This window comes from Glycine soja, chromosome 4 (assembly GCF_004193775.1).
Source record: "Glycine soja cultivar W05 chromosome 4, ASM419377v2, whole genome shotgun sequence".
Classification (NCBI taxonomy): Eukaryota; Viridiplantae; Streptophyta; class Magnoliopsida; order Fabales; family Fabaceae; genus Glycine; species Glycine soja.
The window spans coordinates 30,040,291-30,064,376 of record NC_041005.1 but is presented as its reverse complement, the minus strand read 5'-3'; the positions used below and the strand labels follow the sequence as shown (position 1 = coordinate 30,064,376).

The 24,086-nt window shown below is 35.3% G+C and overlaps 1 protein-coding gene across 1 annotated transcript; it reads right to left on the bottom strand.

Moving 5' to 3' along the window:
• Window positions 1-10,652: 10,652 nt before the first annotated feature.
• LOC114408157 (deSI-like protein At4g17486) lies at window positions 10,653-14,044 on the bottom strand. The gene is made up of 4 exons (XM_028371252.1): window positions 13,766-14,044; window positions 12,022-12,309; window positions 11,287-11,367; window positions 10,653-11,176 (listed from the first exon to the last, which is right to left on the bottom strand). The coding sequence occupies exons 1-4, from the start codon at window positions 13,935-13,937 to the stop codon at window positions 11,025-11,027; spliced, it is 693 nt and encodes a 230-aa protein (XP_028227053.1). The 5' UTR covers window positions 13,938-14,044; the 3' UTR covers window positions 10,653-11,024.
• Between the last annotated feature and the right edge of the window lie 10,042 nt (window positions 14,045-24,086).

Here is a 24,086-nt window from a genome sequence, read left to right as displayed (position 1 = left end):
TAAGTGAAAAAACCATGATATCACCTTACCCTTAAGGAATTTTGGAGCTTTGGAATTGTTTTGGGAATAAGTGTGGGGGGTTTTTTTGTTTCATTGGATAACATGTTTTGTTGGCTATGCTTCATGATGTATTTTGGGCCATACTTGATGTACATTGTATATTGGTTAAATGTTGGACATGCTGAATGAGATGTTGTTTTTCAAATGCTACAGAGCAAAAAAAAAATCAGTTTCGAAAAAGAAAAAGAAAAGCAATAAAGTTAACTGAATAAGATCTTAAATGGAAAAAGAATGGTGAGACTCTTGGTTCTACTCTTTATGTTTAAATTTTATCTTTGGGTCTTCTTATTTTTCTTAATATGCACATATTCCCCATTGCTCCTCTATTCCTTTGGGATTTAGCCACTTATTCCATATTTTTCCCTACCTTGTCCTTGGCCCCATTACAACCTTAAAAGACCTTTTGATCCTCTTGTGCTTGTGTTTATGGGTTGATTGTCAATTTTAGAATCTTGCCAAGTTTTTGTGGTGTTGGTTTTCATGGGTGCTTTAAGGGTAAATAGTAGCCTAGACACTTGAGAGATAGAGTGTATATCTTGTGAGGCTTTATCACTTTTCATTCTTGAGCTGATTAACTATTTTGCCATGATTGGGTTGCTTGGATGATTTTCATGAATGTCTTGACTTTTCGGATCTCTTCATGTTAGATGTTAGATGTTACCCATTCCTTTCATTCTTTGATGTTCATTGAGAAATATGTGAATGTTTTTGTTTGTCTCTCTTTGATATCCTTGGATTTTGTTCTTTGTTTCATTTTGCCCAGGAGTGCAAAAGGCTAAGTATGGGGGGTTTTGATGTGCCATTATTTTCTCCTATTTCTTAACCCTTTTTGCACCATTTTAATTACTAGTTAGTCTTAATTTTCAAATTAATTAGGTAGTTTTATTACTTGGGCTCATTCAACTAATTTGATGTTATCAATCTAATTTCAGGAATTAATGAAGCATTGGGCTTAATCCGGATTTTGGTCGTAGACTTAAAGTGGACAAATAAAGCAACGTTTACCTTAGTTAATTTTTAATTAGGAGATTGCAATTTTATTTTATGTTGTTCAGTGTTTATTTCATTTTGGGCCAGAATAATGTAATAGGGCCCAATGACTTTGAGTGACCCTTATAAAATAGCAGCCTTGGGATTTGTGCAAGGCTATTCGGTTTGGTTGTTATTCAAAGCATAGGGTTTAGGGTTTTACGTTTTTGGAGATTATTGTTACTGATCACGTAATGCATTTTTGCATTCTCTGCTTCTAATTGCAATTTCGTTTTTATTTCTTCTTCTGCCTTTAATTTCATTTACGTTTCTGCTTTAGTTTCATTCTCATTTCTATTTCCAGTTTCATTTGCGTTTCTACCTTTAGCTTCAATTGCATTTTCTGTTTTTGGTTGAAATTATGGAAGGCTAAATTTCTGGTGTTGTTTCCTTTTGAGGACGAAGCTTAACTCTCTTCGAGGTTCTATTTATAATGTAGCTTCCTGGCAGTTTCCCCTTCACCAATTAACCCACATGCATTCTGTTAATCTGTGCATGCTTCGTGTTCGATTAATTGCCTCTGTGCTTAAATTGCGTTCGTGCTTAATGAACAAGGGGTTAATTGGTGTATGTGTTGCTTAATCACATATTGAAAGCCCTACATTGATTTTCGCTTAGTAAATTAAAATAGGGTTGGATTAAGTGCTTAACTGTTGGGGACGAATTCTTCATAACCTAGGACAAGAGAATGGCTTCTGAATCATAGGAAACAACACGTTTTTACTTTTATTAATTTCGTATTTCAGTTCGCTTGTTCTTTAATTCACACAACAAACAACCCCCATCCCCCCATTGTTACTGTTACTGCTAGTATATTATGAACAATTGGTTTATCATTGCTCGTTGTGAAACGACCTAGGATCACTTCCTAGTTACTGCATTTTAGTGTTTATTTGATTCGAGTACGGCCTCGATCACTCGCCTTCACATTAACTAGACTTAACACCACAAACAACAGGGTTAAGGAATTCTTGCACCCTGTATACAAAGGCTTCTTTGAATCACTCTACAATCCTTCATACACAGGGGCGTGTGCTTGCTGAAAAGACTCTTGTCCAAGGTCACGAATCATGTCCTCCAAGCGATCTCCCATTTCCACATCAAACAGTTTAGATTGGGACCCACTATGCATGTCTGTCACTTCACCATGCCATATCCACATCGTGTAATTCTTCTTAATCCCATCACACAATAGATGCTCTCGTATGTCGTCCAGTAGTTGTCGTCTTCCGTTCAAACAGTTGATGCAAGGACAATAATATTTTCCTTCTTCATTTAATCGACCTCTTTCTAAAGCAAATTGCAAGAACTGTTCGACGCCATCCTCATATTCTGGGCTCATGCGACTTTGATTCATCCAACTTCGATCCATCTAAGCAAATCCATGCATGAAAATCTCACTTTTTTATTTATAGATGTGGCCTTATCCCATTTAGGAAGACTGTCTTTTATGTTAGCTTCAGACGTCAGGGTTAGCATTATTTTGAAAATTTTGACTAAATTTTGGCAGCATTTCTCATTGGTCTCCAAGTACACGACATGACATCGGTGAAATTAACTTCATGATAATCAAGTATGCACTCAGAGAACAACTTGAAATGCATTGTACTAAAATATCATCAAATTAATCAAAATAATAATAACCTTAACTAATGAATCTAACATAAAAATACCACTCTCCCCAAATTGTCCAAACGGAAAATTCAAGACTAAATACAATGACTAATGCAAACTGTCCGCAAGAATCATTGCATTCAATCTCAAACGGGAATCTAAGGTTCACTCAGCATGAACAACAGTTGTTTATATAGCAAATTACATTGATGACATACAAGAACATACAAATATCAACATCAACAGTTGTGATACTAGTCATTATAATACAAGCAAAAGCAAGATGCTAACCAAGATCTAAATATCATTATAAAGTTATAATAATACAAGCAAAAGCAAGATGCTAACCAAGATCGAATGTTAGGATCCAACAGGGTATGAGACTAGTCCCATATTAGAAGTATGGGATTCTAGTGTGGGTAGTAAAAGAGAAATCCCTCCCACTGGTAGTGAGAAGGTGGTCTCCAAAAACTCTCTTGGCAACTAATAGGTTCATTTGTGAGATCTGCAACAAGGGATTTCAAAGAGACCACAATCTCCATGGAAGCTGAAGTAGAGATCAAGCAACGATATTATAAGTAAGAAGGTGTATGTCTGCCCACAAGCTAGTTGCGTGCACCACGACCCTTCAAGGGCAAGTAAATTACTGGACTAAGTTCACAAAACTGCCAACGATATGAGACGTATCTTTGAAAACAAAGAGAGATGGGTCACACTTGCTTCCAGAAAAACCAAGATGCAAGAGAGTAGATTTTAGGCTGTCAAACCACTGTCTTGGTGCTTGCTTAAACCCATATAGAGCCTTATTAAGTTTACAAACTACAAAGGTATTGGGGTTTTCAAAACCAGGGGGTTGCTGCATATAAATGGTTTCCTCCAGAAAACCATTTATGAAGGCATTATTGTACAGTGAGAAAGTAACAGAGTTGGATTAAGCCTAGGTAAATGGATTCCACACTTTAATCTGATGTGCATAGGATGAGAATTAACTGCAACAACATTTTTCAATGTTGTACTGTGGAAAATTTCAGAAGGAGACTAATCTAATGACTGAGGAGAATTAGCTTGCACAGAAGTAGATCCAGATTCAAAGATAGGAGCTGCAGGCTCAATAGTAGGACTAGAATCAGCATTGACAAGAGAACTAGAGTTGGAATTTGAATCTGTTGTGGGATCAACAGAAGTAGGACTAGCAACAGAATTGCTAGAGTGTGTGTGTGCATGTGTGTGTGTGTGTCTTGTGTGTGTGTGTGTGTGTGTGTGTGTGTGTGTGTGTGTGTGTGTGTGTGTGTGTGTCTTTCTGTCTGTCTATGTGTGTGTGTGTGTGTGTGTGTGTGTGTGTGTGTGTGTGTGTGTCTGTGTCTGTGTCTGTGTCTGTGTCTGTGTGTGTGTGTGTGTGTGTGTGTATGTGCGCGTGTGTGTGTGCGCGTGTGTTGTGTGTGTGTGTGTGTGTGTGTGTGTGTGTGTGTGTGTGTGCGCGCGCGCGCGCGCGCGCGTGTGTGTGTGTGTGTGTGTGTGTGTGTGTGTGTGTGTATGTGTGTGTGTGTGTGAGTGTCTGTGTGTGTATTGGTCATTAATTGGGTATATTGGTAATGAAATTAGGATGTGTGTGTGTCTGTGTGTGTATTGGTCATTAATTGGGTATATTGGTTATGAAATTAGGATGTGTGTGTGTCTGTGTGTGTATTGGTCATTAATTGGGTATATTGGTTATGAAATTAGGATGTGTGTGTGTCTGTGTGTGTATTGGTCATTAATTGGGTATATTGGTCATGAAATAGGATGGTTGCAGTTTGTGTGTGGCAGTAGTGTTAATTTAACTAAGATTTTGATGTGCAGTAGTGGAGATTGCAGCTAGCTGCTGGTATCTGATGTGCAGTGTTGGAGATTGCAGATAGGTGCTGGTAGCTGATGTGCAGTGGTAGTTGATCATGCATCAATCATGCCAATGATTGATCTGTTACCTACTGCTTACAGGGATGCTGGCAGTGGAATTGCACTGAAAACTCTTAAGCGTGTGCAGAAAGCCTGGGGTCAAGAAAGTATATCTAGTTTACAGCCTCAACAGAATGATTTTCTTGATTACTATGATGGTAATGGTTAATTGTTTGTTTCGTTCTTTTTGGATATGTTTACCATTTGTTTTTATGTTTCTATGTACCTCTTCAAGAAAGAGAGAGAGAGAGAGAGAGAGAGAGAATTACAATAATAGAAGGAAGTAGAAGATGAAGGAGAGAGAGAGAGAGAGAGAGAGAGAACTTTGGAGGTGGATTTTCATAGTGAAGCACTAAACAGGAGCTGCTTATAGAGGTGGTGTGGGAGGACAAAAAAGCAGATTTTAACAGTGAAGGAAGAATGCATAGTTCAGTTTTAGGAGAGGGAGATTCAAATTAGAGAACCCTCCCACCCCCCCCCCCAAAAAAAAGTGGGGGTGCTTGCTTTGCTTTGCTTGCACTATCAGCTATCGAGTTTACGCCATATAGAGGGGAGCAGTGTGTCAAATAGTGGTGAGGACAAAAGATGGAAGAGAGAGACAGAAAGACAGAGAGAGAGGACCTTTCTTCAAAACAACATTTTAGTCGTCTTTCTAAAAGCTATACTTCAGGTGAACATGCTTCTTTTTTTTTTTTAAAGAATTGAATTCTATTTGAATATAAATGTTTCCACTTAAAATACCTATCTCTGCATGCAACAGATAGTTGGACTTCTAAAGGATATTGAACCTACAAACTAGTTAGTCAGCATGATGAGAAAGAGTCAAGCATTTTCTCTATATTTCTTTAGTATTCATCAATTGACTACAACTCTAATATACACAATTGACCAAAAGACTCAAGCAATTGACCAGAGGAACAAAAGCAGCAAAGTAGGTAGCCTTACGGGAGTTATTGATATCCTAGCAATTACATCAAAACTTTCAAACATTGCAGCAACACCAACAATCAATGCATTGCAGTTCACACACCTAAACTAGTATCAAAGATTCAAAAATTGAAGAAATGGGATACCTGAAAATTGCCCAAGAAACGCAGACAATATATGGACCAACTTTCTACTCAGACCCTGCCCAATCAATTTTCACTAACCCAATCAGTCACATCATACCTAACCACCAGCACATAAATCAAAAGTGTACTACTTAATTTCAGACCCTACCCAATCAATTATGGGTTTACTTGTGGATGTGATAGGTGCAAGATTGAAGCTAATTGGGATGGTGAACAAAACAATCAAAAGGGAAAAAAATGAGATGATAGGTACTTGGATATAGACATCAGACATACATGTCTCTGTCCTGTTTTAGTCTTTCTTTAAAAAGTGTTATGTTGTGTTTTACAGAATCACTATTTAAAACATAGAACAAAAAAGTACAGGACAAATTAGTAAACTATATTACTTTTACACACATTTTTATAACTGATATATCTTTTTTATTTCTCGATCTCTAAAATCAAAATGCTTATGATACTTCCAAAACATTTACACTGTAAATGTATTATACTTTTCTTTCAATTTTTTTTAATTTATGCCAGATTAATCAAAGAGACATCCCCTCAAAATTTTATTATTAGGCCAGTGACAGGGATTGTGTAGTTGTTATGCATCTTTTAGTAAACACTGCATTTTATAATATGTACATCATATATAGGTGGGAATTTTATAATCCTCTTAACAGAGACAAACTTGAACATGTTTCCTAACTAAACTAGAAATGAAAAAGAGACCAAGCTTACCTCGAACCCAAACAGTGACAATGGCAGTGAGATCTAACAAAATGGCGCGAAACTTGAAGCTTTCCTCGTACCACAATCAGTAATATTGCAACTGAAGATGCATTATTATTATTATCATCAATAAAGGAAAAAAAAAGAAGCATTTCATATGGCAGGTGTTCCATAACATAATCCAAAATATTACCCCTCCTTATTTAATTTATTATTCATTGACTGCAATTCATTTCTATTCAATATAGTATATGCTTGTGTGGTCCTAAAATACACAGGATTTGCCAAGGGGAGGTCAATTCACCATTTAGCTACCACCGCATAACAAACATAGTGCCAAAACTGACAGAATCCCAAAGGTCTAAATTTCCTAAACTTGAATACTTGTCATCAGCAACTAATCCCTAGGTCTATTCTAAGAGGTATAACATCATTGGAGTTCACAAAGATAAAAAATTGTGTTGAACAGAAAAAGAATGATACCAGATTGACCCAAATCTTATTTAGAGGTAGATACTTCTATTTTTTCCTCCCATGTAATTTAGTTCTTAAAAAAAGTATATACTTGTCAAATCTTATTTGTAGGACTAGATTGCCCCGAATCTTCCCGTACTGTATATAGATCATAATAAATGTTGTGATGAATTAAATGAAGGCCAAATTTTAAGAAACGACTCTAATTAAATTAATGAAAAATGGTCAGTCTTTAGTAGAGGCTAGGATAGTATCCTCATATAAAACCCTAAATTCACTAAATTTGAATTGTAGATAGCAAACAACAAAAATAGAAACTATTACTCATAGTAGTTTCTCAAAATAATCAGAAATCATTTTTTCAGTACATTCTTATTTTCTTAAAAAACTTGATCAAACACTAATTTTTTTAATATTAATTTGTTACTTCATGGGAAAAACTTGAAATAAATTAGCTCATAATAGGTTTCACATGATAGATTCAGTGTCTTGCCATTATGTGTTTCTAAATCTGACTCAAAAGCTTGCATGAGTGTATTTCTTTGGCAGAGAAGCTTACTTTACTTTATAAACAAGATTGAGAATAGAACCACAAACAAGATGCTTAGCATTCGACAAAAGTAGGATCAAGTGGTTTGTGAAATAGAAAGGATAACATATTAACATGGGAGCAGTTTGGGATAATGAAATTTTTCTCCTCAAAAATTGGTAGATACATAATGGGAGTGGATTAGCAACTGGTTCTGAATGCCAACATACATATAATAAGAACCAAGCTGGTCCCGAAGAAACATAATACATTTACCCTGCACTAATTACTTAGATTACTGCAGCTACCATCCTTTCCTAATTACAAAAAGCTATTGTTAGATTGCCTTCAATTAAAGCTTCCCTACCCTCAAAAGGAACAACACTAACTGAGGCAGAGGATCGATCTTAAGGTTGGGGGTAAGAGCAAAAAGACCAAAAGAACAACACCAAAGTCCAATGACATCTATCTCAAATTACTTGGCAAGGTTCCTCAAATTAATCAAGGTTTCTTAGCAATGATAATGAGAGTGGAAAAATGGGTGAATTTGGGGTCAGGGGACAGCATTATCAAATTGGATTTAGGGACACAAAACACATGGGAATTGTAGTTTGTTGGTAGAAACCCCCTATTATAACTCCACCTTTCCTGTTGTTCTTTGGCTTTATTCAACTGTTGTATTTCTCAGCTTTAGTTAACGTGATTTATATAGAATGCTTCAGTGCATGAACAGAAAGGCTTATATAGATGTATGCTACCATTCCCTGTTCTTGATGCTACTCTTAAGAACTAATTAGGAAGTTTTCCAAATTGTAAGATTAGGAGGTACACTAACAGCAATAAACTTGTAATTTCTTTTATTTTAATGTCTGAACTACATATTTTATAAAACTAACAAACTTGTTAGTTGAAGAGGTTGATTATAAGTTGACAGAAGAGGGAGAGTGTAATCTGATCAATTTGAGAGTAATTCGAAGACTAACTCTTATTAGAAATAGAATTCTGATTCGAGGACGATGGTGAAGGGCATGGAAATGGTGATGAAGAAGAAGAGGAAGAGGAGGAGGGTGGTTTTGATTTGGAGTGCAGCTATGCAATTGTACAGAGTAATTGGCACCTTTCCATTGAATTTGTTGGATAACATTTGAACAAGCAAATTCCTATCATCATGTTTCAAATGTGCTACTTTTTAGTTGTTGACAACACTTCCATACCAATAATGCTTGACATTGCCAATTTGGAACCTACCAACATTATTCATAGAGAGTTTTTGTCATTTTTGAGGGCCATGGAAGAGGCTTTTCAATTGGGCAGTATGACTTACTAATGTACACATAAAGGGTTATCAGCTCCATAAGCTTATATTAGAAAATTGAGGCCAAAAAGGTTATTGAATGAAGAACATAAACTAATTAGACAGCAAAAGCTACAGTACCTAAACTGGGAGCAGCAGGACAAACAATTAGTGTCTTTGGCTTCTAGCATCAATGGCATCAAGTCTTCACACAAAAGAATGGTTGGAAGATACTTGAAACTTAACCTTTTAGACCAAAGCCAAAATCAAACAACTAAAACTGAAACTAAGTGTCTAATACATAGGAGCAATGAATGACTATATTTTTTAAACATAATCATAGTAGCACAAATGGGTAAGAGAAGCTAACTGGTTTTCAAACAAAATTAACTATAATGACTTAGGGAATCCAAAACAATAAGGCCAAAATGAGACTTCAGGAACTGAGAAAGAAGCTCAACAGTGTTAGGGAATCTAAGCAATCAGCAATAGAAGCTACTAAAGTTGTGAAGGAAGAAAGGAGTACAAAACAACAGTGAAGGAAGAAAGTAGATGCTTCCACACAACAACTCAACAAAATAAGGCAATATTTTGACACAGCTTTGGAAGCAAGACTAGCTGCATTCCAAACCCTAGTAGTAGTAACTAATTAACAAACTAACTAACAATCTATAAGAACAAAGAGCACGTACGCGGAAGCACAAAGTTACAATGAAGACATGAAGCTTACCTCGAACCCAACAGCGACAATGCCAGCGAGACTGGCAATGAAATGTACCTTAGGTCAACACGAGTTCCCCAATCCTTGCACCAGAAACTAAAAAAGGTCCTTAGCTTAACCACAAGTTCCAGATACAGACCTAGCTATTCAATAGAACAACACAGGTAGACAAAACGTATCTAGTTAAGTTGGGGATGGACAACAAAAAGTGACCTGTCACGGTCTTCAGTGCAATGGAGAACAAGAAGCTTCGATGTTAACAGTGCAATAGAGAAGAGAGTGCGAGATCGAGGGTACACGGAGAAGAAGAGAGCATGAGCAAAATAGGTCGCGTCAAATATAATTTAAAATGTAAGTTCAACATCGGTTTTCAATAAAAACCCGATGTTAACAAATTGATGTGAACGTTAACATCGATTTTATTCAACAAACCGATGTTAGCTGATCATACGTTAACATCGGTTTTCTTCTTCAAAATTGATGTTAACGGATACACATTATTTACAATTATGTCACCGCATTTATGTTAACATCGGTTTTGTAGAAAATCAATGTTAATGCGCCAATGTTAAATCTGCTTTTTCTAGTAGTGAGAATTTGAAAAAACAAGTCATATTGCTGGGTTGATCCACTTGTGAGAATTTATATAATTTGAATGAAGTTTTAGGTTACACACAAAATATTATGAAAATTGTTAACAAATTAATTTTCTAACGATGAATAAAACATTAACTGCGTAGACAAGCTTTGATATGTAAACAACATTAACTGCGAGTTAATTGTTGAGTTTTGATATGTAAACATCCATTATTTGGTTTGTGAGGCTTCGAGAGGTCATTTCTTTCTTTTTACTATATATATATTTATTTGGTTTACAAAATGGAAGAGTAGACAACCTTCTCCGGCTTTATAATTAAGTCAAGGCACCAAATGCATGCTTGAATTATTATGGCATCCTTCTACAATTATCTACCAATTCAGTGGTCTTTTATCATAGGGATTAATGAGAGGAACCTTCAATAGGGAGACTATAAACTAACCATAATTACCTGACTCTCACCAATGACTTTTTTTACTTAAATCCCCCAAAACAAACGGGTTTATAGTTTATACACTCTTAAAGAATCTTTCATACTAAAAAGTTGCCAGACGTGGTTATAATTTACATGGTTAAGAGCCCCCAACAATCCTTCCAGAAATAAAAAAATCAGGCACATGAACAACTAGGCCCCATACACAATCATATTGATACAATGATACATGTAAAGAATCTTTCATGATTCATTTCCAAATGTGAATGTAATTTACATGGCTAAGAGCTCCAACAATCCCTCCAGAAATAAAAACCCTGCCACATGAACAACTAAGCCCCATACACATTAATCATTGATTCATGAAAATCAATGCAACACTATTTCTAGCATAAACCTTAAGACAATGGAACCAAGGAATGCAGAAAGCCATTGAAAAATGAGAAATTTTCGGGCACGAGGCATCCCTTCAAATCAGATGGTTAAATACTCAAGCCAAGACAACCTGCATTATCCAAGTGTTTTTCCCACCTCCAACACACCACATTCATTTTAATGGAGCCTCTTTAACAAAAGAAACGTTATCTGTTTTACTAGCCAGAGGTGACAGAAGGCGCTTTTCTTGATCATCATCCAATCCCGATGTTGATTGAGATCCACACGGCGAGGCAGTCGAAAGACATTCTGTAATTTCATCTTCTGCAAACAGCACCAAGATAAGCTATGCAGAATGTTTACGTGTGTTACCAAGATGTAAATCCCAGTGTGCATTAGGATAAAGATTGGGTGGGAAAAAAGAATATACGCACCTGAACATTCATGATATTCTGGTAGCTGTTTAACGGTAGTTACTTCAACAACTTCCGGAAGTAGACAACTGCAAAGTGAACCTAAAATTTTCACCAGAAGGCTGCACTTAGGATCTCATTGTGTTATTAAAACAAATATTCCCGTGCAGTTTACAAGATTATGGAGAATGTGACATGAAAAATATAGAACAGGGGACACATACGAAATGATATGGATTTGTCACACAAATGATATTATTCTCACACCATGATATTATAAATAACGTTTGATATTTTAAGAGAGTAATTTTCTTCAAGAAAATAGATGCAATGGAATGCAGACACCTCACCGTAGTTATAATTGGCTGAACCTCAATTCAAGTACCAGGTAGTTACAAACAAAAGTTTTGTTTTTGTTAGATATAACATTTTTTGAGAAACTTCTTCCTTTCCATTTCATATAATGTTGAATCATGAAACCTAAACTTCATATCCGAACATTGTTTGAGTAGACACAAATTGATGTCCGAAAGCAACTAGTCTAGTTCATAAAATTCAGAAGACAAATATAACAACAATAGCCTTATCCCACTAAGTAAAGTTAGCTACATGGATCACATGCCATTTGACTTGGTTAAAAATCACATTTTATAAGATATTATTCATCCTAAGATCCCTTTTAATAAAAAGGGATATATCAAGTAAAAAGATATTCCAAAAATAGAAGTATTAGATAATTTTCTTTTATGGTCTTACCTAGTTTAGCAAGCCGATTCACCCAACCTGGAATCCGTTTTCCACTCAATCTATGAGACATATCATCCGTAAAATGATTGCAGTTCTTAGAAATAAGGTGATAGGTATCCCCATGATACTCATTAGCTATACCCTCAATAAATGTCCGAAACTCAGAAGGATGCATATTTACTTGGCCTAAAGTAACAGAACATCTGTACACAAATCCAGGGCACTTCCTTGGCTCCACTTCAAATACTCCACTGGCGGGGAAGTCATGGGCTCCAAATCCATACTCCTTACCGTGCACTGTTCAAAGAGAGAGACAAAAAGAATTTAAACAACAGAAACAACAATAAAGAACATCAACATATGCAACAAAAGCAAGAAAACTTTCCTGCAGTTATGACATTTGCAGAATAATTGAAAAAAAAAAAGTTTTTCCAAACTACAACAGTAAACATGGAATGCTATTAAAATGAATTCCTAAATCCTACTTGGTGGATTCAAAGTTATATATATTTAAATATGGCTAATGTACAGAATGTGTCATATCCTAGAGCATTAAATCAAAGAAACTGAGCTGTTTCAAAAGATTGTTTTATACTTACCACTAATATCCTTCACTTGACCACAAATAAACATGGAAGGTTATCATAGGTCAAGTACTCAAGGTAGTTGCTGTATTTTGAGCCACTTATTTTGTATTAATCTAATCTTATATGACATTGTAATCTAGTTCAAGAATTTGGCTGTTAAGGTGAGTTGATTCCAGGGTTCTGTTTCTGGAATAGGGAAAAGAGGAAGCTTTCCCTTAGGTTCTTGGAACAAATTCTTGATGAATGATAGATTGTTTATGAGCCTTTTCCACAAGTAGTTTCATTCCTTCCCTTGAAGTGCATTCTTGCTGCTCATTGCATAGGCATCTTAATTTTTCCCTCTTTCGATGGCTTGTTCTCTATTTTATAAACCTTATTCATTACAAGCCACCACACTTTCTGAATATTGACTAAATTAAGCATTTCTGGATGTTTGGGTTTAAAGCTTCTAAATGTCAAATATAATCATCCCCTCTTGGGTTTTACATCGGTCTAGGACCTGCATTTATTGTCTGGAATTAGTGCAGATTCTTCTGATTCTTCCCAGGGTGATAATATTTGATTTTTTCGTTCTTCTAAAGCATATGGTGCACTTTACTTGTGGAACATTGGCAACTATTCCAGGTAATGCAATCAATCATTTTGGAATTTTATAAAAGACAATCAAACACCTATATATCAAATTAAACCACATGCTCTCCCCGTTTGAGCAGGTTCTGTTAATTCCCTTGAGTTTCATTCTTTTGAATGTACTCACCAGGCAGAAGCTACAACATTGCTAAGGTCGATATGCACAAATCATACATACGTGGCTATTCTATTCTGAGAAAAAAAAAATTGTATTTAAAATTTTTATTTGGTTCTTATATATATATTTTTTAATTTATGTGAATACCTCGCTTGGCAAGCTGACAGAAATTAAAACTTTAGTTCGCCACAAAATTGTATATAATTATGCAGCAATTCTTACAGTAATAATAATATAATAATATAATAATTAAAAAAAAAAACAGAAAAGCATCCATTGATACCTTAGAGGCAAATGTGAAAGAGAAATAATTAACGTTATGGAATGGCAAATGGAAAAGAGAAACAGTTAACGTTATGGAATGGTGAATGGGGAAAAAGAATGGTGAAAAATAAAATGGAAATAATATTTAATGAACCTTCAATGCCGGAGTGAAAGATTCCAAACCCAAACCAATAAAGGTAATTGTTGAGAGGGGTGAGGTCGTAGACATTCAACACCACACGTGTGTTGTTTTTGTTGTCATTGGCACTGTTATCAGATTTTGAGGTAGAATTGAAGTTGTTGTTGTTGTTCTTCGTCGTCCCCATTTTTTTCACAGAGAGATTGATGTTTATGCCTCGCTCTCTATGATTTCCTGGGGCAACAACAAACAACCTTTGCGTTGCAAATCCCCCAAAAAAAACAACACTTTAAGCAAACAATTATTCTAAATTGATTCATTCATTATTTATTATTATATATATGCGACTCTCAGTGCATGCATGGCATGGATATTACAACGTTAGATCAAAAACCGCGAAACCCGGATTTGGCTCTCCGCAAATTCTTCGTTCTTTTTTTGTTATTACAATCCGTGTCACGTGTGCTGTATGTGTTGCTCGATGCCGTTAACCTGCGATACGACGCTTGCTGTGCTAGGATGTTCTGTCGTTTAGTTAGTAGTTTACGCTCCAAACAATCTTTTTTTATTAGTTTTTAAGTAAAATCTGGTCGGGTCGGGTCAATGTCAAGTTGGATTTACAGAGATTCTTTGTGGATTTGAAATTTTTCAGAAAAATATGGGACAGCCGGACAGGACGTCAGTGTACGTAATTTGGTTTAATAATTAACTAGATTAGTAATTTGTGCGATGATGTAGGGGCTGATTGTCAAATTAGTTACGTAATTTTATACTAGATTCATTCCTAATTAATTATACATCACAATTTTCCAAATTACTAATTGTATTTCAAGTAAATTAATGACAATTTTTTGTTCAAGATTTTTATGCTCGAAAAATTGTTGTAGAAATTGAAATGAATTTGTTGTTAAAAATCTATTTATCTATTATTATTACATTATATTATATTATATTATATCTATCTTCTATTATCTATCATATTCATTCTTTTAACTGTACCCCTGACTATGTCTTGATTTTATAAGATTTCTCACCATTATATCATTCTGTCAAAGGAGCGAACAACCACCATGTGCTCATGTACATTTTTCGTCCATCCCAGTATAGCCATAACCTAGATAGCCACTAGCAAACTATGTACCAGGCAGAGATTACTCTTGTCTGGTATTAAAAATTGGAATTTGTTGATTTTTTTCCTAAATTGTCATTGAAAAAATAGTAATTAATTGTAATTGTTACTGCATGATCGATTCCAAGTGGCATCAGGAACTATGCAGAGCTTGTTGGACCTTAGAGTTGTGTCAAAGGGCACGAGTCACCAATAGGCCATACAACAAGCATTGCAATTGTTGTAAGAGGGCTTAGAAGTTGGGCACAACTCAATAACAAAAAGACAGTGCAAGATGACTGCAAAGGAAGGTGGCAAGAAGGGTGACAAAGGCTATTGACTATTGTATTGAATATATTATTATTATTTGTTAGGTCTGGACGACCATTCACACCTACATTAGATTTTGATGATTAAAAAAGAGTATAAATTGTTGATATATTAATGAGTTTATGACAAGTGGATAGAACCAACTTTACTAAAGAACTTGAATGTCCATACTCAAAGAGGAATATATTCTGTTAATTATAAATTAGTGTCCAACGCGCTATAAGACCAAGAGCGTCCACTCCTTTATATTAACCAGTGTCATGCACTAATTATATTCAAAACTCGCGTCCAGCTAGTATAAGTCTCATACAAATTTGTGTCCAACATAGTACAAAAAAGTTATGTCAATCAAAAAAGGAAGTACCTGTACTCTTTCTCATGAAATTTTAGTTTGTCTCTCTTTATTTGAATTGTTACCATTTGAATTTAAGGAAATGACATAATAGAAGATAATAGAAGGTCTACACAAAATATTCCTCAAAGGTCGCTTTCAGCAAGTACACAAGGAGCACATGAAGTTGTTTTCCACTCAAACAAGCCACATAGCCTTATCTCCTAGTGTGAGACAACGGTCATTTCAAGGACTTAGCACTAATCCCATAACGGATACTTCAATGAAGTCTATAAAAGACATACTCTACCCAAAAAGCGAACTATGAAATTATTACGAGAAAACAAAAATAACTCTGAAGCAAAAACTCTACAGATATCACTAGACAATTCATTTAAGCTTTCATTGTTTATACTTTGCTTAACAAAGTTATCTTGTGTTTGAGCTTTATTGTTTATCCACTCATTGAGTGTTAGTGAATACTTGTATTCATTCAAAGTATTGTTTGTGAAAGCCTGGAGTGGCTTGGTGTTGAACAATACTTATATTTTCTTAAATTCAGGAGGAGTCTAAGATAGTGTCAAAAGTGGCTAGAAGAATACTTGTATAGCTAGAAGTGGCAAGACAAAATACTTATTTTCTAATCAAGTTTTGATTAATGGAACTCTTTACTGTTGTGTAAAGGAGAACTGGATGTAACTTTATTTGAGTGAACTAGTATAAATGAAGTGTTTGTATGTCTCTTCTTAACGGTTTTATAAAGCATTATCTTAGCGCTCTCTATCATTCTTTTCAAACCAAGTCGATGCTTGAAAAACTATTTTAGAGCCTTATTTTACATAGTTACTAGGCGATTAAACTTTTTTCTATCAAAAGTCATCTTTTCAGTGGACGACTTAACACACACATAGTTATATATATATATATATATATATATATATATATATATATATATATTTGTTTGAACTTGTGATAAATGTTTTAAAACTCATTATCTTTAATTAAAACACTATTCAACCCCATTCTAATGTGATTGTTGTTATTTCAATTGGTATTAGAGCTTGGCCTTGAGGGCTAAGTATCTAACAATACAAAGGAAAAGATCTAGAAAATCAAAGATATGGAAGAAGTATTCTCCACCAACAAACCACCCTTGTTCAGAGGTATAAAATATGATTACTGGAAGGAAAGAATGATAGCTCACTTTGAATCCATTCATATTTACCAATGGGACGTGGTGGAGAATGTAAACTACATTCCATATGATGATTAGTTGAACAAAATTCCTAGAAGTCGTTGGAAGGAGGAGCAAAAACTCTGATTCCTGCTTGAGTCCAAGGCTTAGAATGTGATACTATGTGCTCTATCAGAAGAGGAATACACCCAGGTACATTGCTTCAGAAGTGCCAAACAAATGTGGGGCACTCTACCGGTAAGGTATAAAGGAACATCACATGTAAAGAGGAACAAACTTAATCTCCTCACTCTTAAGTATGAACTCTTCTCTATGGAAGAAGGTGAAGACATACAAAGTATGTTGAAATGTTTTCAAACCATTCCTAATGAACTAAGATCTCTAGGCAAAACTTATGATAACTATGATCATATTGACAAAATTTTGAGAAATTTGTCTAGAAAATGGAGACCACGAGTAACGATACTAAGAGATTTAAAGAATCTTGATTCCATGTCCCTTGAAGAACTTGTTGGTACCCTCAAGGTTAATGAACAAGAACATCAATAGGACGAAGGACCCAAGAAAGAGAGGTCTTTGGCTCTCATCAATCAAAAGAACAAAAAGGCCACATCGTCCAGAGAACAAGTCTCGAGAAGCTCATCCAAAACCCTTAAAGTTGATAATTCCTCTAATGAAGAATTTGACGAAGACTCTGATGAAGATGAACTTGCCTTTATCTCATAGAAGATCCAAAGGATATGGAAGAACAAAGGTGGCTCTAAATGGAAGAACTCCTCAAAAAGCGTGTTCAAGGAAAACAAAGATAAAGACAAAAGCTTTATAATATGCTATCAGTGCAAGAAGTCTAGACACTTTAAAAAGTGCTCAACACTGGAGAAGGCTCAAGACAGGAAGAAACACTACAAGACCAAAGAAAAGAAGGGTCTTATGAGCACCTAGGGAGATCTAGATGACACTTCATTTGATGAAGATGAAGAAGAAGCCAATTTATCCCTAACGGCAAAAATAGCCGTTGAAGAATCTAAATCAGATTAAGAGGATAAGGTAAATCTCAATGACCCAGAATCTCTTAAAAAGGCTTATTATAAACAAATGTTGAACTCATCCATTCTTTCAAAAGCTTACAAAAACATGCCAAAAGATTTCAAAAAACTATCCAAAGATCATTTAAAACTTGAGAAAATCCTTCAAGATCAAGTAGATGTTTCACTGAATGAGTATACTCAGACATGTGGAGCTTGTGTAACTCTCAAGGAAAAAGAGTCCAAGCTTTGTCTTAAGAATGAGACGATTGCCAAAAATAAAATCTACTCTTCTTAATAACTTTCAGGAGTTGGAAAAAAACCTAAAAGATCTTCAAAAGGATCTGAGGGAGCTGAATGATCTTCAATTATCAGAAAGAATAAAGATATGATCTATGGAGAGAAAGTTCACAAGCACACAAAGATTATGAAGACCTCAAAATGAGTAAACATAATCTTTGGGTGGAATGTGAATAACACAAAAGATTTTCGAAATTCTTGAATGATAAGCTTTTAAAGAATCAAGAAATTAAGGGTCAACCTCAAGATGTTGTCAAACTTCATAAGGAAATTGGAACCTTAAAAACTACATTAGCCAAATTTGTTAGTGGGACAAATAATCTTAAAAAATTGTTAGGATACCGTAGAAGTCCCTCAGATAAGTTTGGAAATGGATATGATGGTGAGATCTATGTTCATAATGAGGACACCATTGTCTGTTATTTTTGTGGTAAGATTGGACACATGACATCCAAGTGTAGAGATCGACCTAAAAATGGTGCAACCAATACTTAAGAAAAAGATTATTCGTGTTGCAGATGTCCTTGATAGTAGGAAGCAAATGCTTATCATGGTACCTGGACAGTAACTGCTCATGGTACATGACAAGAGAAAGGTGTATGTTCCAATGCCTAACTCCCTATCATGGTGGAACAGTCACTTTCGAGGGAATAAAAAATAGAATAACAGGAGTGGGTAAGATAGGTATTCACCCGTACCTGATGCAATCCTCCCTAGGAAGGGACCAGTTACCAGAGCCATGAGCAAGAGGCTCCAAGAGGATTAGGCTAGAGCTGCTGAAGAAGGCCCGAGGGTTCTCATGAACCTCAGGGTAGATTTCTGAGCCCATGGGCCAAGGTTGGGTCCACTTATCTTTGTACATATTAGATTAGGATTTCATTATTTTTGTCCTTGTATTTAGGGCTCCATAATGTAAGTAGGGTACCCTAGAAATCTAGGATTTTTCAGCCCTTGTATTTTAGGGCACCTAGACTAGTTTTTGTATTAGGGGTAGTGTTATAATTTCACATGCATTAATTGAATATTTGATGTGTGTGTTGGGAAATAAATTTAATTGAATTGGGAGAAGCCCAATCCAATTAAATTTTAGAGGGGGAGGTGAGCATTTGCTTGCTACACCCCATTGCCACATCATATAGTCACACTTTGTGCATGTCTTTCATGCTTTACATGCTTCATGACACCTAAGCACACTTAGTGGAGAATCTTGGACTTGATCTTGGATTAGTGGGTTGAACCATATCTGAAATTCACTAATAATAATTAGTTAAATTTTGGCTCCAAAATTTGGCTCCACAAATTCAATTTCGAATTCAAGTGAAATTTGAATAGAAATTCAAATTTTCCTCCAATTTGGTGTGACACTTAGGCAACTTTGATCATTTGAAAATTAAACTTCAGATTTCAGAGCTCTTTTAGAGCACAAAATTTCATGCTCTTCTCTTCCTCTCCCTTCATTCATCTCTTTCTTCCTCCAAGCTCTTATCCATGGCCTCCTATGGTGGTGAGCTTCTTCTAGACTCATCTTCTCCTTGAAGTGGCATCTCCTCTCTCTCTTCCTTCTCCATTCTGCTGCCATTCATCTTCCAAGAAGCAAAGGAATCCATTGATGAAGAAGATCCTAGGCCTACAAGCTCCAATGGAGCTTACATCACTACCATTCTATTGATAATGTTATCTTTCTTGAAGGACTTCAACATAATTTGTTGAGCATAAGTCAATTATATGACAATGGATATGGTGTCACCTTTAACAAGGATGAAGGTGTCGTAAAATGTAAAGATGGGTCCTCCATATTCTCAACAAGAAGGTATAGATTAAAAAGAAACCTATGCACCAGTAGCGTCTAGAGGCAATATGCATTTTACTTTCATTTGCGGATTATAGCAATATGAAGCTATATCAAATGGATGTAAAAGGTGCATTTCTCAATGGCTGAATCCAAGAGGAAGTTTATGTTGAACAACCTCCAGGATTTGAGAGTGAAACTCTTTCTCATTATGTTTTTAAACTCAACAAAGTCTTGTGTGAACTTAAGCAAGCTCTTAGAGCTTGGTATGAAAAACTAAGTTCGTTTCTCTTGAAAAATGGCTTTAAGCAAGGAAAAGTTGACACAACTCTCTTTAGCCAAAAATTATGATTCTTAGTTTTTATCAGTACAAGTATATGTGGATGACATCATTTTTGGTGCTACTAATGAAATACTTTATGAAGATTTTTCTAAGCTAATGCAAACATAATTTCAAATGAGCATGATGGGAGAGTTGAAATTCTTTGTCAGACTACAAATAAAGCAGACACCCAATGGTGTCTACATTCATCATACCAAGTATGTGAAAGAGCTATTGAAGAAATTCAACATGAATGATGCAAAAGAAATGAAGACACTCATGCATCTTACAACATACCTTGGATTGGATGAAGAATCAACAAAGGAGGATGGGACTCAATATAGAGCAATGATTGGGTCACTGCTTTATCTCACATCGTCCAGACTTGATATCATGTTTAGCGTTTGCCTATGTGTGAGATTTCAACAAGAATCGAGGGAAGTCCATCTAACTACAATTAAATGCATTTTTTATATTTAATTGGAACCCCTAATCTTGGTCTTCTGTTCAAAAGAAGAGGAAATTTCATACTCATAAATTTTTGTGATGCTGACTATGTTGGTGACAAAGTTGTAAGGAAGAGCGCAAGTGGAAGCTGTCACTTTATTAGTGGTAACTTAGTTACATGGATATGCAAGAAGCAAGGTTCAACTACATTATCCACTACTGAAGCTGAATATATGTTAGCAACAAGTTTTTGTGCTTAACTTCTTTGAATAAAGAACTAGCTTGAAGACTACAACATCTGTGAGAAGAGTAAAATTCCCACCTATTGTGATAATAAAGTCGTTATTAGTCTTTCTAAAAATCCAACATTGCATTCTAGAGCTAAGCATATAGATATTAAGCATCATTTCATAAGAGATCATGTTTAGAATCGGACAGTGGATTTACAATTTGTACCCACTAATGATCAGCTTGTTGATATTTCACAAAATCATTGACTGAGGAGAGGTTAACTTTGCTAAGAAATGACCTTTAAATGGTGTTTATTAATCAATGAATTAATATCTATACGTCGTCCACTATTGCATTAGAGGACCTATCATCCAATGAGTATAAGCAAACATATACAACGTTCAACATATGGATGCTCACTCATGCATTTATTACTATTATGTAAAACACAACATTTTTAAATAAGAACGTTGTAACGCTTTTTGCTGAGTCACCTCTTGAATGGAGAGCTTAATGATTGTTTTTCAAAGCCCATAATAAACCCTTAAAACAATAAGACTCTTGGTATCACTCTTACTTTATCTCTGAAACACTTCATCTTCCTCACTAAGACCTAAACCCTATCTCTGAACCTACCTCAACTCTCTACAATGGCCACTTCAAACTCATCTGATATTGAAATCATTCTTGTCATAGAGATAACTACCACACACATTGACAATGAGCCCTCAATACATATTGAACATTTTTTCGACATCCAAGAACTCGAGAAGGTTGGTCTCAAGCTCAACGAGACACTTCTCTTTTGTGGAGCGAGACACTTCTTCAACAAGCCTTAGACAATCTATCCATAACTCATCAAAATGTGTTGGAGGAATTCTGAGTTTTTCAACAGCAAGGTTATTGATGAAATCCTCCCTAGGAAGGGACCAGTCACTAGAGCCATGAGCAAGAAGCTCCAAGAGGATTGGGCTAGAGCTGCTAAAGAATGCCCTAGGGTTCTCATGAACCTTAGGGTAGATTTCTGAGCCCATGGGCCAAGGTTGGGTCCAATTATCTTTGTACATATTAGATTAGGATGTCATTATATTTAGAACTTGTATTTAGGGCTCCATAATGTAGGTAGGGTACCCTAGAAATATAGGATTTTTCATCCCTTGTATTTTAGTGCACCTAGACTAGTTTTTGTATTAGGGGTAGTTTTGTAATTTCACATGCACTAAGTGAATATTTGATGTGTGTGTTGGGAAATAAATTTAATTGAATTGGTAGAATCCCAATCCAATTAAATTTTAGAGGGGGAGGTGAGCATTTGCTTACTACACCCCATTGCCACATCATATAGTCACACTTTGTGCATGTCCTTCATGCTTTACATGCCTCACGACACCTAAGCACACTTAGTGGAGAATCTTGGAATTGATCTTGGGTTAGTGGGCTGAACCATAACTGAAATTCACTAATCATAATTAGTGAAATTTTGGCTCCAACATTTGGCTCCATAAATTCAATTTCAAATTCAAGTGAAATTTGAATTGAAATTCAAATTTCCCTCCAATTTTGTGTGACACTTAGGCTATAAATAGAGGTCATGTGTGTGCATTTTTTTCAACTTTTATCATTTGAAAATTAAAATTCAAATTTTGGAGCTCTTTTAGAGCACAAAATTTCGTGTTCTTCTCTTCCTCTCCCTTCATTCATCTCCTTCCTCCAAGCTCTTATCCATGGCCTCCTATGGTGGTGAGCTTCTTCTAGACACATCTTCTCCTTGAAGTGGCGTCTCCTCTCTCTCTTCCTTCTCCATTCCACTGCCATTCATCTTCCAAGAACCAAAGGAATCCATTGATGAAGAAGATCCTAGGCCTACAAGCTCCACATGGAGCCACATCATGTGGTATCAAGAGCATCTTCATCTAGGTGATGTTCTTTTGCTTCCTTTATCTTTTTGTTTGGTGAATTCTCTTTAATTCCTTGTTCTTCATCTTATTCTCCATGTATATCCTCCATTGTCTTGTGGTTTGGTGCTGTTTAGAGTAGATTAAAAAAAAAATAAACCGATTAAATCTTAGATCTACACTTGTTCTTGCATTTCTATGGTTCAAATTTTGTAGATATACTCTTGAATCATGTTTTTGTGTTGATTTTTGGTTCTATCATTTTTCATTCATAATATTCTTGTGCTGAACCTTAGATCTAAATTGTCTTCCAAAATATTTATTAGAAAAAAAAAACACAAAAATCTAAGTGTAAATCACTTAATCCATGTTGTCTTAGAGTCATGTTTAGCGATAGTAATTGTCACATTATGTTCTAAGTTTGTGTTGAATTTTTATTTTGTTGATTGAATTCTAGATACATTTTTCATACATTCTTGTCATTATTAGCCTATCTTTTGAATTTTGAGTCTAATTCATGCATGTTATTTAGTTCATAACATGTTCTAAATCAATTCCTAGAAGTAGTCTTGTTGTTGAAATCGCTGGTGCTGACAGCTTGAACATACGAACTTGTATAAATTACTGGGAATTGGTCACTACGTTTTTTGAGCTGAAATTTTTACTGAATTTTCTAGACATCTGAAAAAAATTATGAAAAAAGAACCGAGCAATTTGGATTAAATAAAAAAATAATAAAAATCACACAAGTTGGCAGAAAAATCAGTGTCCAGGAAAAAAAAAAGTGGAAGGGAAGTATGCTTTTTTTTTTTTTTATTGTTTTGTGCTCTTTGATATTTGCCTATTTTAAAATTAGTTCTGAAATTTCAATTGAAAATTATTGTGAAACAAGTTCAAAACTAGAGGTTTCTTGAGTCTTTTTTTATAGTTTTTCTACTTCTTAGAGCCATTCTAGGTTTCTCTTTGAGTCCTAGCTTGCTTTTGTGTGCTTTTCATTCCTTTAATTGTTGAATAATCCTTGAAAATTTGTCTTGTTAAAACTCTATTGTTTTAGCTTTCATTTCATTTTTTTTTTTGGTCTTTGGTTATTGCTTGTCTCTTTGTTTCCTTGCTTGTGGGTTGCCATATAGGGAATTGGAAAGGAGGATTGGTGTCATACCTTGAAGAATTTGAGTCAAAAAGCAAGGGGCCAACCACCTTAAGAGCTATTGGACTAAGAAGCGCTCCAAATTGAGTGAAACACCAAAGAGAGAATAGCCACCACAATTGAGGACTTTTTTTTTTGTAATTTTGTAATTGGCAATTTGCTTTGCTTTCAAATTTTGTAACAAAAAGGCCTTTCATTGGAAGTAAGTTGGGAGCC

Bases quoted from the DNA above. Each gene is read 5' to 3' on its own strand.
- LOC114408157 (XM_028371252.1), bottom strand. From the start codon at position 13,937: ATGGGGACGACGAAGAACAACAACAACAACTTCAATTCTACCTCAAAA. The intron at 12,310-13,765 runs GTTCATTAAATA...CTCTTTGAACAG, and splicing joins CTTTCACTCCGGCATTGAAG to TGCACGGTAAGGAGTATGGA. The intron at 11,368-12,021 runs GTAAGACCATAA...TGAAAATTTTAG, and splicing joins GAATCGGCTTGCTAAACTAG to GTTCACTTTGCAGTTGTCTA.